Source organism: Schistosoma mansoni, chromosome W, assembly GCF_000237925.1.
Source record: "Schistosoma mansoni strain Puerto Rico chromosome W, complete genome".
NCBI classification, from domain to species: Eukaryota; Metazoa; Platyhelminthes; class Trematoda; order Strigeidida; family Schistosomatidae; genus Schistosoma; species Schistosoma mansoni.
The window spans coordinates 10632447-10649306 of record NC_031502.1 but is presented as its reverse complement, the minus strand read 5'-3'; the positions used below and the strand labels follow the sequence as shown (position 1 = coordinate 10649306).

The following is a 16860-nucleotide window of genomic DNA, read 5'->3' as shown; positions in this document are numbered from 1 at the left end:
GGTAGTTGAGTGTGATGATCACTTCACGTATCCTGGAAGTCTTATCAGATTTGGTGAGTTGGTGTCTAAAGAAACCTCGATAGGATTTTAGAAAGTTCTCTTAGCTATAACCAATATGCATCACTCGTGAAGTGTTCGTCCGCAGTCTTCCCCTCTTTACTTCATGGCTATAAAATGTGGCCTTTATAAATACAGGATATTCATAGGTTACCAGTAGTTGATAACAGCTATTTCCTAAGTACTTCTATCATATAGTGGAACGACCGGATGAGCAATGTTGAGTTTAGGCGTAGAACACTAAGTAAGGATGGCGAGTCAGCTGATAAGGTAATGTGTCTTCATCAGTTGAGGTGTTCGGGATATGCATTCTTATGCCCAATCACTGCTTACCTCAATGTGCTGTGTTTTCCGATGTAAAAGTGAGTTAGAATGAAGCTAGGGGCACCGAAAACGAAATGTAGCATCAGTTCATAAAATTACTAATTGTTAGTCTAAGCCATGTAGATGGAATAAGACTATTTGGTTGTGATCCCCACGAGGATAGCAGTCAGTGGTTGGTAACACCGGATAGTACGGTCCTAAATGAGGGACAATAGTGCAGATACATTCCCTTTTCATCTTTTCATTCCATCATGTATTCCTTTTTGTTCCATCCTTTCGAATCATGTTCCCAATATTTAATCTTTCTCATTACCACTGGTATTAATTAATTTAAATTCATTTTCTGTTCATCTTGTTAGCTTCATCTCGTTGTGCTAATATGGTATGACAGCTTGGGCTAAATCATACTTGAGCCAAGCTCCACGATGATGATAACTGACTGACTGAATTACTTACTTAATCAATGTATATTTTTTAAATGTTTATTTTAAAGGCTAGTTCCATTAAGACTTTTCCGACAATGGAAAATCGAATTCGTAAACGGTCTGTTAGTGAACGACGCATCATCAACAGAGGATCAGGCAGAAGATCCTGTTGAAGAAGAAATGTCGAATGTGGCTAACCAACTTAAATTAAAAAAGAATCAGATCATAGAAGATCAACAAGAATTACTAGATGACTGTGATTTGGATGAGTACCAAGTAAATCAATATATCTTTGATCATCACTTCCCACCTTTTGTTTAAATGTATCTTTCTATCACTTTAAATTTTACTTGCATTAATTTTTTAGTACTCTTTTCATAATGAACTGAAATCGGCTGTAAAGTCATTGAAGACCAGGTAGCATTTAGTATCAAATTTATTCTAGTACGGAATTCATCATTAGTGCTGATCTATGACAACATATAGGCTCGAATCTGTGACCACAGGAGTCATTGTAGATACAATACTTACTGCTTAGTTAACTGAAATACAGTGATCTGAGTTTCCAACGTCAGTCAGCGTATAATATAGTCCAGTATCGTTGAACTTCTCTAACCACTATTTTAAAAATCCATTTCGAATTTCGCCACATTACTGATTAGCCCTTAACTTGAACGAGAAATTATTTAGCGTTTCCTGGTTTTCCGTGGTTCTCTGGTGGTAAAATCCGTCTGAGACTGGTAGGCCCTGGGTTCGAATCTCGCGAGGCGAGGTCGTGAATGTGCAGTGCTTCCGGGTTTTCCCTGGCGGTCTAGCTTCAATTGACTCACACTTTCAACTATGAAAATACTAAATATCCTCAAAAACCCCTTCTGATAATAATAATCATATGCTCACCAGTGACTGACTTCGAGAGGTAAATCCTGGAGTTCTAGTGAGAAGCAGTGACCAGTGGAGCTCAAACCACGTCTGTTGTGAGATAGGAACTCACTGAAGATAATTGGTGAACGGTTGCTCAACTTCGTGGATTGGTTGGAGTTAGACATAAACACCATCGGATACCGGCTCAGTGGTGTAATGGTTAAGCGCACGCGCGTGAGACTGATAGGTGCTGGGTTCGAAACTCGCCAGGCGGGACCGTGGATGCGCACTGCTGAGGAGTCCCACAATAGGACGAAACGTCCGTCCAGTGCTCCCAGGTTTTCCATGGTGGTCTAGCTTCAACTGACTCACGCTTTCAACTATGGAAAACTGTATTAATTGCTTTATTAAAAATTATCTAACATTTTAAAATAAGTTTATAGAAAACGTTTCGTAAAAAAATTAAAACGATATCTGAGATAGGTGAAACCTATTAAACATCAACTTTGAGTACATACTAATATTAAATTCATGAAAGTTAGTCATTTTGCACATTTCATTATTATGGTTGTGTCAAATCAATATTATTTTGAACTGTTGGTGTTGGTGCAACAACGATCATTATTGTAACCTTCTATACCTCGAGATTATTACAGTCCCTCATAATTCACATCCACTCCTCTTAGTTACTACAGCATAAACAATGCTGATAATATTGTGATATCTATGAACCAAAATTCTCCTATCTTAAGGCATAAAAGTGCTACTGAATATTCCATCTTTCTTCTTCTTATTTGTGTGAGGTATTCATCGTCAAATTTACGTTGCATATAACACGTTCGGTTTATTTAGTCACGTTAGATCTGTTTTGTAATAGAAGAATATCCAAACATTCCAGCTAAAATTGTACAAACCGTAACAATCAGAATATTTAGTACTATTATTACATATTGTATTGTTTAGGGTAACGTTTTAATGAGCATAAAAACTACACCAAATTTTTAATATTAATAAGTTGCCATGAACCTCGGTACTTTTTTGTCTTAATTCATGGAAAAAACAAGTAGATGAAGTTCTTGGAATAATATTTTTCTATGCAAAGTAATAAATCATCATATCACCTACAAAAAATGAAAGAAAATACCGAAATCTAAATCCTACAGCTGCATCTACACTTTAAATTTATTTACCTACTTAAGTTTACTCTCTGAGACACTTGTTAACTCAATGGATTCCCTTCATATTCATCTATCAAAATTAGCTGTGATTTGCGAACATCCGTTAGTCAATTCGTTAATTTAACATTAAGTTATAGGTCAGATAAGAAGTATCAGCTTTTTTTTACAAGCGTCGTTAAACCAATTCCTAAGTCTCAATATGTTTAGTGTCTTGGTAAATGGATTCAATGGGAAATCTGAAAATATAAACAAATGGTTGTATTTACATAATGTAGAATTACTTTTTCATTCTCAAATTATAGCACAGGACGTATCACGAAATGATATCACACCAGAAAAAGGTTTTAAACTTATGTTAATAATGAAATCTGTTTATACACAGAAATTATTGATAATCATGTCTATGTTAAGAAATAATCCATTTCCCTTACACAGTCCTTCATTATGAATTCCGAACAAGAACTACTTTAGAATGACTACAATCACGATTCTAGATAATTAACAATACTTGTTATAAAGTTATGATATGGTATGATTATTGTTATTTCTAATGGTATCATTTTTGTTATAAGTTAAATGAAATATATTCAAGGTAAAAACCTTTTTTATCAAATTAAATAAAAATGTACGCTTCTGTACAACTTATCAGTGGAGGAACATTTATACACTTTATGTATATCTAAGTGCTACCTAATGACGACATTGTAATAGAATTAAGTTGACTGAAACAAAAAGTAGTAAGACAAGTGTAGTTCTAATTTTAGAAAAGTTTAATAAACATAAAATTCATGTTTTTCAAAATACAATACCATTAGTATATATATTATATTGTAGAATCTTACTGGCGATTGGAATGTAGCCAAAATTGGTACACTTTATACGAAATCATTGCCGAATGAATTCTTTTGGCATGTACAAGGTAAACCAATTGAATGGATCGACTTCAAAGATGAATGTAAAACATGCGAATTCAAACTACCAAACGATATTAATCTGATAAAAACCAATCCAGTTTTAGAATGGATAATTAAACGTCTATATAAACTTAATTTTCCGCCAACCGTGAGTGCATTAGTGTACATTGATAAAAGAACCGTTTTTTCAACTATTCATCATTTAACAAAGTATTTTTTTTGAAATATTTGCCTAGTTCAATGTTGGTTTTTGTCAAGAACTGCTATCAGTTGGAGATGCAATAAAAACCAGAGAGGGCTGAATGATAGTTGGTACATAAAACATTTCATATACCACTAGATTATATCACATAGGTGCTTAATACTTACCTATTTACACGAGAAAATAAAGGACATAATATTCCAAATCTTTATTTTCAATTCTATACTCCTATTTCTAAAAACGTAATTCATCGAAACCTAACAAGATAAACCTTAATAAATATCTCTTTTGAAAAAAAATATTTTGAGATCAAACACTCAATAGCATTCTAAACATCCCTTGAAATAGTGGTTAGTAATGACTAACTCAGCTACTTTATCATCCTACATATTTTTATTCAAATCACTTGAATGTTTCTTGCTTTATTTCCAAATAAAATAAAACAAATTGTGACTAGAATGAAGTTAACATAAAAATGATAATAATTAATGAGCTTTCTGAATGTATATTTTAAAGGAGAAAAGCTGTCTTTTACACCTAGAAATAAATATAGGCAATAATTTAAAATAAACATATCCATATAGGCAAAGATAGTGGCTAGCAGTGGAATCCAGGACGCGCGTTTCGTCCTACTTGGGACTTGTCATCTGGATGTATCTGCATCTCAGAGTTGATGTTCACTCTGGGACTCGAACACAGTACATTTCGCTTCCATCTTTGCTTATAATGCTTGTGAATTAAGGCTATATCGAGGCAATACGCACAGTATGCACATATGCTAATAAGAGACTGACCAGTTGCAGTCCTAAACATCAATGGGAAGATTCAAACAAACAATACTAAGTGAATATCCATATAGGTTTCATGATTTTTGAAGATTGCTTCATTTTTTAGTACTGTATAGTTTAGAAAAGAAACATATCAAGACAAACACTTTACAGTATCAATTGAATTAGGTTATACTCGCATACATTGTGTAACATCATCCAACTCATTGATGAATGACAAGTTCATGTACTGCATTTGGGTGGAAGTTTGTTTGAGAGTTTGTACAACTATCTTAAAGAAGGCAATAGGTAGTAGGAATGTATGTTGACTGTAAGAAGTTACACAGTACTAACGTAATACATATAAATAGCCTTCAATCGTCCATCTGCATCTTTTGGTATGTTCTCCAATCCAAACAGTTTTATCGTCTGGTCTCCAAGTATTCTGCCAACGCCGCGCTTTCGACGTATTGAAACTCTTCATTCCGTCTGACAACTCCGAGTTTAAGTTGCGAAACATACTACTTACAAGCAATGGTGTAAGTAGCGTCCACTACACTATCAGCTTTCAAACAAACGACGCTTACGCCTTTTAGTTTAAGGACACTAGATCCATATAGTATGTTCACTGGTCGAAACAGAGCGAGCTCTGATGAAAAATAACCTTGCACAACTATAAACTGTCTAGACCGACGTCAGTCAATCAAGCTATAAATTTAAATTCTGATGTTTCTTCCAACTTCAAGTTTCGATAATCAAAGATGATTGAGCATCTCAATGATACATCAGTAAGTTTATCATATCATATTCCATCAAACACAATTTTTAGCTAGTACTAGATGTAATATCTTACCATGATTATCAACTATTGAATAATTTTCTTGTTTTTCAACCTTGTATTCATTTATTCGAGGTAACTGTGTTAATAAAAACCTCATATATAACCAGGATGACTCCTACATCTTACCATGCCCTCAGTTAAGTCAACATATTGCAATATAAATTAAGGTTAAGCCACATAAAGTATGTGACAAATTTGCTATAATGTGGCCTTGGTTTGGAACCTGAATACCGTCTAGATAGGGATTGGGATGTAGTAAAACTAAGTCCATATTAGATGAACCAAGCAGCATGAGACTTATGCACGACACTGCAAAGATTCAAGTAATTCTTATTCTCCACCATACAGTGATATAAAGGAAAACAATGAAAATATAAAATGGATTAAAAATTTATGCAGAAAAATAAAATCAAACGTCTTACCATCGAAAACGACAATATGTTAATGAAACTTTAATTCCTATTTATTCTAAATCATATCATTTATGCGCTGTGATTCATAACTTTAACACCAAAATTTGTAGGCCTGCTGAAACATTTGGGCTACCTACTTTATGTTTGAGCGAATACATAAGTTAACCTTTCAGTTTTAAATTCATTTGAAGTGAATCAATATGGTTGCTAACTGTATACACTCACTTGCCAGTTTAAAAGACTTATAAATACTGAAAACTCAAACAGAAATGTTGCTATTCTCTGCATATTTTTCTTTTTATTTATTTATTGCTTGACAAAATAAGAGACAAATTCATTGAAATTCAAGCACCTTACATACAACAGATTCACAAACAGTTGTAACAGCTGAACTGGTAGAAAACGTTTTTTGATTGTGGATGGAAGATACTGGCTGTTAAAAACATCAATAAAATCTACTTTTCGATAATAACAACTTGAATGGATGATAAACAAGAAACTATTCCGATATTTCATAATTAGTTTTGAGAATTAATGACTACTACATTACTTAATATAAAACCATTATTATTATTATTCTGGTATTTCCAAATCGCTGTTATAAGTCAATACAGAATCTGCTTAAAATGCGTTTATTTCATTAAAGTTATTGAGTGTTATTCTCTGGGTTTTTTTTCTATTCAATACAGATTGAATCAAATAAATCAGATTTACCGGAATTCCCTATTAAATTAGCACTACTTGGTAAACCTTTAAGTGGCAAAACAACTATAATAAGCCAGTTAGAAAAGAGTAATTGTCTTTTTTTAAATTTCAATGAACCATTATTAATATCCATGATAATAATTTTCTTAATACATTTCTTGTTCAGCATAACAACAGTTGAATAATTTTTGTCGTGGAAATAAACTTTAGTTAAGATGTCGATTGAAATAACGGGTACAAATAAACATTAAATTGTATTAAAATGTCAAAAATTTGTTTACAATGCTATAATATCCTTATCATAATAAATCCGTTTGGTTTTATGAAATAGTCAAGTCAAATATCATTTAGTTCGATACATTGATAACAGACCAATAAGATGGTAAGAAATTACAAGCGGAATTCAGCATTCACTTGCAGTTGATTTGAAAATACGGTGTTATGATTTACTTAATCTAACTGAAGTGACGGTGTGACAACTATTGACATCCTCAGTTCTAAACTAACCAATTTCTGCTAGTACATAAACTACTTACAGTCTTATTTAAGTTACATCTAAGAGTGGAAGGTATCCAGATCTTGAAAACGAATCTCATTCTATTTTAGGTTTCGTCAGTTTGATATTAGTTGTCGTCGTTCTCATTGAAATATGTATTTATGAGTAGATCGACTAGCCGGTGTTGGCATAGGAGTTCCTTGAATATACGTTTCAGTATTTCTCACGATTCCGTTTAAATTGTCGAAATGATATTAAACATGAACATTAACGATCAAACTTGGTTTAAATATGAACTGAAACAATAACAACTTCAAATAATCAGAAAGGGGTTTTATGGATATTATAGTAATTTAATAGTTGAATTCATGAATCAATTGACGGTAGACCACCATGGAAAGCCTAGAAGCACTGGACTCCTCAGAAGTCCTCATCCACGACCCTGCACGCGGAATTCGAACCCAGCACATATCGGTCTCGCACGCGAACGCTTAACCTCTGGACCACAAAGCCGGCATTCAACAGTGTTAATGTCTAACTTCAACCAATCCACGAGTTTGCGCCACCTTTCTCTTACTTTTCTTAGTATATTCATTTAATTTGATAGTGGTCATTGTTATGAAGAAAGAATATATTTCTGAGACGACTTATTTAAAATAACTTCGGTTGCTGTAGAATAATGTAATATTAAATGAAAAGAACTGTTCAAGTGATAGAATAAAATGTAACTCATAAAATGACAATATCACCAATATATATATATATATATATATATATATATATATATATTCTGAAGTATTCCAAGACATCGTATGAAAGTAAAGTTACTTTTATTCTCAAGACGAACAGATTTTTTAAATGAATAAAGATGGTTTTCTCAAATCCTTATCATTATTTAAGGGAGCAGAAACTAGGTAGTAATGAGTGTGTGGTTAATTTTAATCCAAGATATTCTGGGGTAATTAGCTGTTGACATTGTCGCATAAGCACGTCTAAAGTTATCGTATCTTATGTTATGGTAAAAATAATAAAAAAACAAATGAAGTTTAAAAAAACTACTGACCACTGTATTCTGGCTTATTGGCTAAATGGTAACTGTTGTAGTTAGTGCTGTTGGGTTCTGTGAAATTCAAAAATGACCTGTAACAGTTGCTTAATTTTTCATGATTTTATTTAATACTTTAGTTTCTATTTTGGAATGAAGATGTATCAGTTTCTTTAAGTTACCAAAATCCAATACTAAGCATTTAAAAGTCAATATGTATATTTCCATTCCTCACACTTTAATACATTTTCAACTTCTAGATAATCGATGTGTTGGAATCAATCCATACACACTTATAGAAGAGGCATTAAAAGCTTATGAAAATAAAGAAACTGACGAATGTTCCAATACACCCGTTGAAAGTTCTACACTACCTGGAACAGAAACCTCTTCAACAGTCACAGTATGCTAATTAATTTATCGTTGCTGTACAACCATGTTTTTCTAAAGTAAACTTTAGTTTCCTATAATGATGATAGTGTTTTTAATCATTTCCCCAAACAAGATTTATCCCGTTTTTAGTTAGATCTTTTTCATTTTTCCTCCACCAATGTATAGTCTTTTCATCATTTCTCCAATACGAATCAGATGCAACTCAATGAAGTAAGTTGAAATAATGGCTGAATTGGGGTGCTGACTTTGCACCTATCGATCAATATTAAGTTTTTAAAATATGATTCAAGAATTTGAAATAAAACAGTAAAGGTAATGATCTCTTATTTTCTTAAACTAGTATCTTACAACCTCAAGAATAAGGAAACTATGAGGAAAATATATTTGAAAATCCTAAACGTCGAATTCCATGTACAGGGCAATGGTTATGTTTTCTTTTTAATATGTAAAATAATCAAAGGTACACACAACCATACTCCTTTGTTGTCAAACATACAAGAGAAACAAACCATAGGGTTGATTTTAAAATTGTCTTTAAATCCTTATTTGATACCAATAGCTCTAGATTTTTAGATTTATAAAAACCCTGTCAATCAGAAAGTTTGTGACCTTTTGTATGCTTTCAAAAACAATTCGTGTTGGTAATGCTTAGTCCAGCGTGGTATGAAAACCACGAATTCTATCTGGTACATACCCTCCCTGCGAACTTTATTCGCTTTCATATAAAAATGCAATGAGTGATCGGATTCTTTACAACATATTCAGCTAATACACTACTTTTTCAAATCATTTTTATCGTGTTATACTATTTAGATTTGCACAATGATAGGTTTTTTTCAAGATTTACGACCTGTTATGTATGCTAAAAACTAATTTGTCTACCAAAAGGCTGTCATAATATACAGGAGTTCAGTCTTTTATCCTGGTACTATCTGGTAATTCATGCCAAGCTATGTTTACTTTATGACTAAATATCAAAAAAAGACTGTGCTAAAGGCTCTTTTGAATTAATTATTCTTGCAATTTCTAACTTTTAATACTAATAATAACAATTCAAACAAATCTTCACTTTCTAGTCTTTTAAAACAGTCTAATAATAGATTTAATATTTCAGCTGTCAGCTAAAGCGAAACTCGGTGAAAGTTTATGGAATGAACTAAAAGTTGGAAAGGAAATCTCCGACGATCTTTTAGTTGACTTAGTATATGAAAAAATCAAGTAAGTCAATTGCTTGTGTTCATTTTCATGACAAATTACACTACCTAATTGAAGTTTAGTTTAAAGGATATTGAGTTAGCATTAAAATAATTAATCCACTATATATTCACTAAACCTTATTCCATGAGTAAAAAGTCCACATAACTATACTTACCACAGTTACTAATGACATTTTTTATGAACTTTCCGGGTTTATCACATCTCTGCCGTTCTAAATAATGAATAACTGCCGTTAAGCTTTAAATGCTAAATAAATGTAATCTATGAAATGTTTGAATTCTCAGTAGTTCAGTTATTTCGTGCTTCTAAACAGATTTTATTTTCTGGGTAAACAATACTTTGTTTAAATACCTTTGACCAAGTCCTTACACTGGCTGGAAAACTGTTGAAAACCAGAAAACGCTAAACATTTGTCCCTTCCTAATTTGGGACTACTCATCAATGTGTACCAAAGACCTCGTGTGTGGTCGGAACGGCGATGATTAGTGCCCACGGTAAAAACGTTACATTTAAAACGCTGACTGAAAATCGAATGGATCAGATTCCCAACATTACTCAACCGACAATACAGCTTGATCATCATCCAACCTCATCAGTGATATCTGTCCCCACTACCAACATTGTTAAACTGTATCAGTAACAGCTTCTAACTAGAATTTAGGGGATTCTCCTAGACGTTAGCCACTACTCAACTTGACTTATATTAAGTTAGGGAGCTTCTGGGATTATTTCAGCTGTGACATTTTCAATTAATTTATTTTCATCGAAACAGGATAATTTACATTTAAATTTCTTACATCGTAACAACAACTGACATTGCACAATTTAATTGCTTCAATATACTTGAAATTTTCTATTATTTATTAGAACTTTTGTCTACAAATTGAATATGTATGTGCACTCAACTGATAATAATAACTCTGAACGCATCACCATATATAATGTTATTGGAACTACTAACAACACATTTTGCTATTTGTGGCAGTGAATTTGCAGATTTCAAACTTTTCACAGTATTGTCTCTGCAATGACGTTAAGGCTTAAATCACAACCATATGTGCAAAATGAATGACCCATAAAACCTCATGTTATAATCTCCTGTTTTAAGATGGATCTAATCACACTCCCTTATGAGCTGATATTTTGCATATAAATGTGTCTTTTACTGGAAAGAAGAAAATGAGTTTATCGGTTACCTTATTCGCTTTTTAGTGTCGGTTGATTTAGGGAGTATAAATCGATATTTCGTCTCGTCAGGTGATTATCAACCTAACATCTTTTCATTATGCTCCACCCATCACTCAACACTCTTCTAAACATTTCGAAAACCAAAATGAATTCATGAAAAACCTGAAAACCTCTTCCATGACGGGTGATAAGCGAGAAATTGTGAATGAAAGGCGTTAGAATTCTACTCTATTAAAAGTGCATAAAACACAACGGATAAACCCTAGGGACTTATATTAACACACACAATATTTGAATTCGCATAATTCCAACGATTGACTAGAACGAATTTACAACCTACCCAAAGAAAAATCTCCCAAAGCTTACACCATCAACCATATTGAGTTATCTTGTAATTATTTCGTTATTAGATTTGTTATATATCTATATAAATTTCTTTATGCTCTTATAATATTTTTTTGCTTCTTTTCCCATCAAGATCTCTTCAACCAACAATTGGTTTTATACTAGATGGATTTCCAACAAACTACAATCAAGCTAAATTACTGGAACAAAAGTTAACCGGAAACACATTGGTAATGAATAACAACAAATCGAACAACATTCCACTACTTTTAGACGTACAAAACTCAACAGATTTGAAGTTAAAAAATGGCTTAGATTTGATTATTTTACTAGATATATCAGATGAATTAATTTTAAAACGTGTAGCACATACAACAATATCAAAGACAGCATTAAATGATTCTTTGACAAAGTATACAACCGCTGAAGAAATACCATACAATAACCAAGTTGATATACAAACGAACACATCATCTAATCAAATTCATACTATGAATAATAATTCAGAAGTGGACGAAAATCAGAATTCAACGTATTCCGATAATTTTAATTATTCTCCATACATTTTACAAGAAACCCAGGGTAACATACCGGAACGGTTAGTTAATTTCATTCAGTCTTGGCCAAAATTGTATAAATTTTATCAAAAACAAAATTCAAATTTATGTGTTGTAAATCTAACAGATTTGTTATATAATACAAAATTCAATGATTATGATATAGAAAATAATGATGAATCCATGAAATTAGCTGTTTATTTAGAAATTGAAAGACAAATTGAAGAATTTATCAAACGTAAAGAAAACAACGCTTTGGTTAAAACAATACCAGTTGAACAGATAGAATTCACTGGAAACGATCGAACCATTGTAATGAATGTTGGTGAAAATGTTGAGAAGGAAAATGATGATGAGAAAGAGGAAGACAGTAAACGTACATTGTTCGCAAGTTCTACCAGAGAATTAACCAATAATGATGATCAAAATGATCATTATAACAATAAAGTAAGTCTTATTTCATAATAATAGTAATAATGAAGATGAAAATGTTTTTAATTCAACTTTGAAATTCCTTTGGATACATCTTATCATTTAAAAGGCTCGAGTTATTCTGAATGTGACTTAATTATTCAGCAGTCTAACTTAAATATATCAACAGTAAAATAATAGCTTAAATTTAATTCCATATTCCACATTTATGAAAAATAAAAAATTACTAAATTTCTCATTTTCGTCATTTTCTTTTGTATCCATCCTTTATTTTTAATCTTTATAGAAATCAGATATACAGGATTATAACATGAAAGACGACAAGTTGAAAGCTAGAAATGGTAGCACCAACTCACTGCGTTCGACTCAACGTCCTGTTACAGCTAAAACTTCATCTAGTGGTAAAAACTCTACAACTTCTAGGCAAAGTAATCATGGTAAAAAAGAGGGAAGTGCTGAAAGTCAAAGAAAAACAGGTGATTTACTAGTCATAACTAGTCGATATTTGTTTACTTACTTTTCAGTTATTTTGTATATTGAAAGTTAACTATCTGAAACATGAATAGTCAATAAATTCTCAGTTAAAATTCTATTAATTTAAACTCATGAACAGATAGGTTTTTCTTTATTTTTTCAATTGGGTTATTGACGATTGGGATATGAACATGTTGGATAAGTGACATCAAATCTGAAATTGTATCTGTAATCATAACCGTAGTGGTTAAAATTTGAAAAGTTATAGCTCATCGATCATCAATCTGAACTGAGTTTCTTTAACGGGATCATCAGGATCTCTGAAAGAAGATAAAGTGAGAAGCAATTCTGTTCCCTTACTAATATCTATAACCGAACTAGAATAAAACTGTTATTTCTTAGTTCATGCATTTTTTAACGTTACTATCATTTCCAAAATTTTTTATGTTCATTTGTTTTAACTAGTGGGAAGTAGATCTCCATCAGGAGGACGAAGTGCCAAACAACATGATAATAAAGAGAGACGAACAAATTCAAATGATCGTGACAAACAAGTGGAATCAGTTCAAAAAGATAAGTCAAGAAGTCATTCTGGTAGCGAAAAGAAACAATCAAAGAAAACAAAGCTGAAATCTACTGATTCACCTCAATCAGTTAAGGAAACTGATAAAGAACAAACCGTTATTTTACAGCCAGATTTGCCACAACCTGGTGATGAAAATTACCAATTCGTCGAGTTGCCAGTTATGAACGTTAGTTTCACTTTTAGAATAAAAGTTCACAGTGGTTTATACGGACATTTCTCATGAAGCTTTCTTTGAATATCGCTATTTTACACATAAGCAATTGATAAACACAAATAATAAATAATACTATTCGAAAATGTTTTCTTTTACAAAACTAGTAACCTTTTATGTATATTTCAGAAAACATGAATAACAAACTATCACCTTATTAACATACCCCTTGCAACTTTTATTTTAACGTATAAAAAAATAGAACTTTATTCATCAGCTGGAAAAGAATCTTTTAGAAATCCTTAAACATGCAAATTTTGGATTAATTTGAGAAAGGAGTTGAAGGTTATGAAGTATTCCAGTTCTCAATAAATCATTTAACAACACTTAGGCGATAACTCAATTTTATTAAATTCTTTATAAACCACGGCTCCTATCTTTTCACCTTCAGTGATAAACAATAAATTTTTATCACTTAACGGTTTATAATAGTGATGACTTTTCTTTAGCTTTTTTAAACTTGATATCAAAACAGTTTGCAAAACCAGCAACTTGAACAAAGTGATATCTGCACATACTCATTGAAAACAAATTGGCAAGTTTATTAATATTGTTACTGAACATAACGCTACATGGTAGCAACAAGTCATGGCTACAAATAGAAGATAGATAAATAATGTGAACATAGAAGTGTTTGATAGACACTTAGCAGACTAATTTGCTTTAAGAAAGATTTCCTTCCTATAAAAATAAGCTGTTTTTTTTACCTTCAGTATTTCCCCAGTTCATTCTTTGAATTTTATTTGTTTTATTATTTTCTCCTACCAGGAATCTGCCCATATATTATGGGAATTTTGGAATAGCACGGAAACTATATACAATCGGAATTTGAAGTCAATTTTCCGCCAAATACGTTCTCTGAATTCAAATATTATACCGCATATGTATCACATTAAACAGCAGTTTTATATTTATTTATACAGACCTGATTCGAAACAACATTTTCTGAACCAGTTCGTTAGTGTAAGTTATATGTTTTTAAAGAGAAGTGACAGACCAATCACCATCTGAGTCGTTTTTACCTTTCCAAACTATTTACAATTATTAATTATCGGTCCCCAGACTAGTTATCATCATCACTGATTAGTTAGTCTAAGATTACTGAAAAATACATACCTTGAATCTGAAGGTTAAGAAATTGCCGCCTGCAATCTCCCTAATGTAATTGACCTAGTAGTTTCCACTTTGCTAACAAATGAATCTATGATATTTTTAACATCAGAGTCTTATCTGTGTTACTTTTAAAAATAATAATGATATGCATTTTGAAGATAGTCACAGAATGTACACGAATTTATAGGGCTGATCAGGTTAATACAAAGTATTGACATTTTAAAAATATGAGTATATTATGTGAAAAGATGAAGTTCACAAACTATTTTAACTGAACATTTGTCACCGAAATGATAGTAACGTCAATAATAAGATATAAGAAAAATATGTAATCAAAGCTGACACTATTTTAGAGTACGATACTCCATCCATAATAAGTACCGTACGAGTCTTCAAAATCGTACTTTTCTCTTTCATAAGGGGTGTGCGGAAAACGTAGGAAAATGACATAACTGCAACTTCATAACCGATAAAACCCATTATTTAGGAATCAGTATTTTCTTAATAGAAACAATAAGACGTCTTGTTTGTGAAGAGGTAAAATAAATAGTGTAACGTAAGGATGTTTCTGTCCAGTTATGGGGTACATCCAATCATTTACAACTAAAAAGAAGACAAAAGCCAAGAGCACGAAACGGTAACCACAAAATATTACTGTCATAGGTCTCTCACCATATATGTATAAGAATAAATTTTAACATATCAATTTATGTAGATTTTCAAATTAATCAACTGTTCGAAACAAATCCTTACAGGAAAGAAGTAAGTGATGTAAGTAGGGTAAGGTATGAGATCACTCTAGTATAACTGACAGCGGATCAATAATCTAACCTCGTGGTTGAGCAAGGCCGTTAAACATCAATCTGAAAGGAAGTCTCATGGGTATCTTCATGAATAACGGTTTTGATACATTTAAAGTCTCTAAAATTTCATCAGTAGGTTGTAATATAATTGTTGGTTTATGCATTAATAGGGCCGAATCAGAAGAGAAAAACTTTCGATCTGCCATATAAACGATGGTAATGAATGTCTTTCACTGAGAAAATGTGACAGACTGTTCTAAATTCTCGAAATTTTGCTTGCAAAGTTGAAAAATACTCGATGAAGTATAAGCTACCACTTTCATATAGGGTTGAGTTCTAGCTGAATGTATCTAAAATTATAGTCTAATACATAATCGTCCCTAACATTTAAAAGTGTAAACTGAAACTAAACAGATTGCAATCTAAGTTTAACATTGCACAACAAAATACTTGATCCATTGTTGTGGCAGTTACGCAGTAGGCAGCCCAGATTTCGTGGTGACTAAGATATCTGTGTTGTGACCTGGTCTGAAGAACAAAAATTATAAGAATATGTGAGTTCCAAGTCTACCACTGAACGAAACCCATGTCGCTCTATGTTTTTTATGGTGAATTTAAAATTAAGATAAGTGTCATCAAAGCAAACTAAACTACTCTTATCAGTTCTTATTACCGAATTCCATTTTAAATACCATAAGGCGACCTTTCTGTGCTCAGTTCTGAAATCATTTTAGATATGGGTAAATGTGCGGACAAAAATTGAACGCTCTATCTTGAGATCACTTACATACAGAAAGAGTTTATTCGTACTGCAGCAATTACAGGTATTATTTGGATAGGCTGAAAGGATCTAAAGGCCATAAACACTACTTTGTATTATTCCACTTGTAATAGGATTACCACGCAGTGTAAAAAATTTTATTTTAGCTATTAGGTATTGATAACTGAGAAGAGAATTCGCCCATACATATGTGAATGATTTTTGGAGGTTAAGATAAATTGTTTTTAGAGAAAGTGTAACAGCTTCAGTAGACCGATTGAGTAAGGAAGAATATAAGTTTGAATCTTTAAAAATATGTCACACGACGTCGGTTTGCCATATAAACTACCTGATTTTCTGTTTAGTGATCACAATGAGCAAATGATATAGTCGGTTTTTGATGAGATTTTAAGTCATGAAACGCATATTCTAAAAAATTAAGTTGACTGTCTGGGTACATGTCCACATATTAGAATGATTAATCAAAAAAGTACTAACTGATAGCATTGCTAATGTGGTCAAAAATCTTTGGGTTATAATATGAATTTATTA

At 32.0% G+C, this 16860-nt stretch overlaps 1 protein-coding gene across 1 annotated transcript in view; it reads left to right on the top strand.

The window, feature by feature from the left end:
- The window catches only part of Smp_158730 (hypothetical protein), a gene marked incomplete at both ends in the record, with an annotated part of 54279 nt that overhangs the window by 12513 nt on the left and 24906 nt on the right, over positions 1–16860 (top strand). The window contains 8 exons of the mRNA XM_018788510.1: positions 875–1082; positions 3680–3907; positions 6672–6774; positions 8489–8631; positions 9736–9839; positions 11506–12376; positions 12648–12837; positions 13301–13587. Coding sequence (XP_018654045.1) covers positions 875–1082; positions 3680–3907; positions 6672–6774; positions 8489–8631; positions 9736–9839; positions 11506–12376; positions 12648–12837; positions 13301–13587 — 2134 coding nt within the window. The remainder of the gene's footprint in view (positions 1–874; positions 1083–3679; positions 3908–6671; positions 6775–8488; positions 8632–9735; positions 9840–11505; positions 12377–12647; positions 12838–13300; positions 13588–16860) is intronic.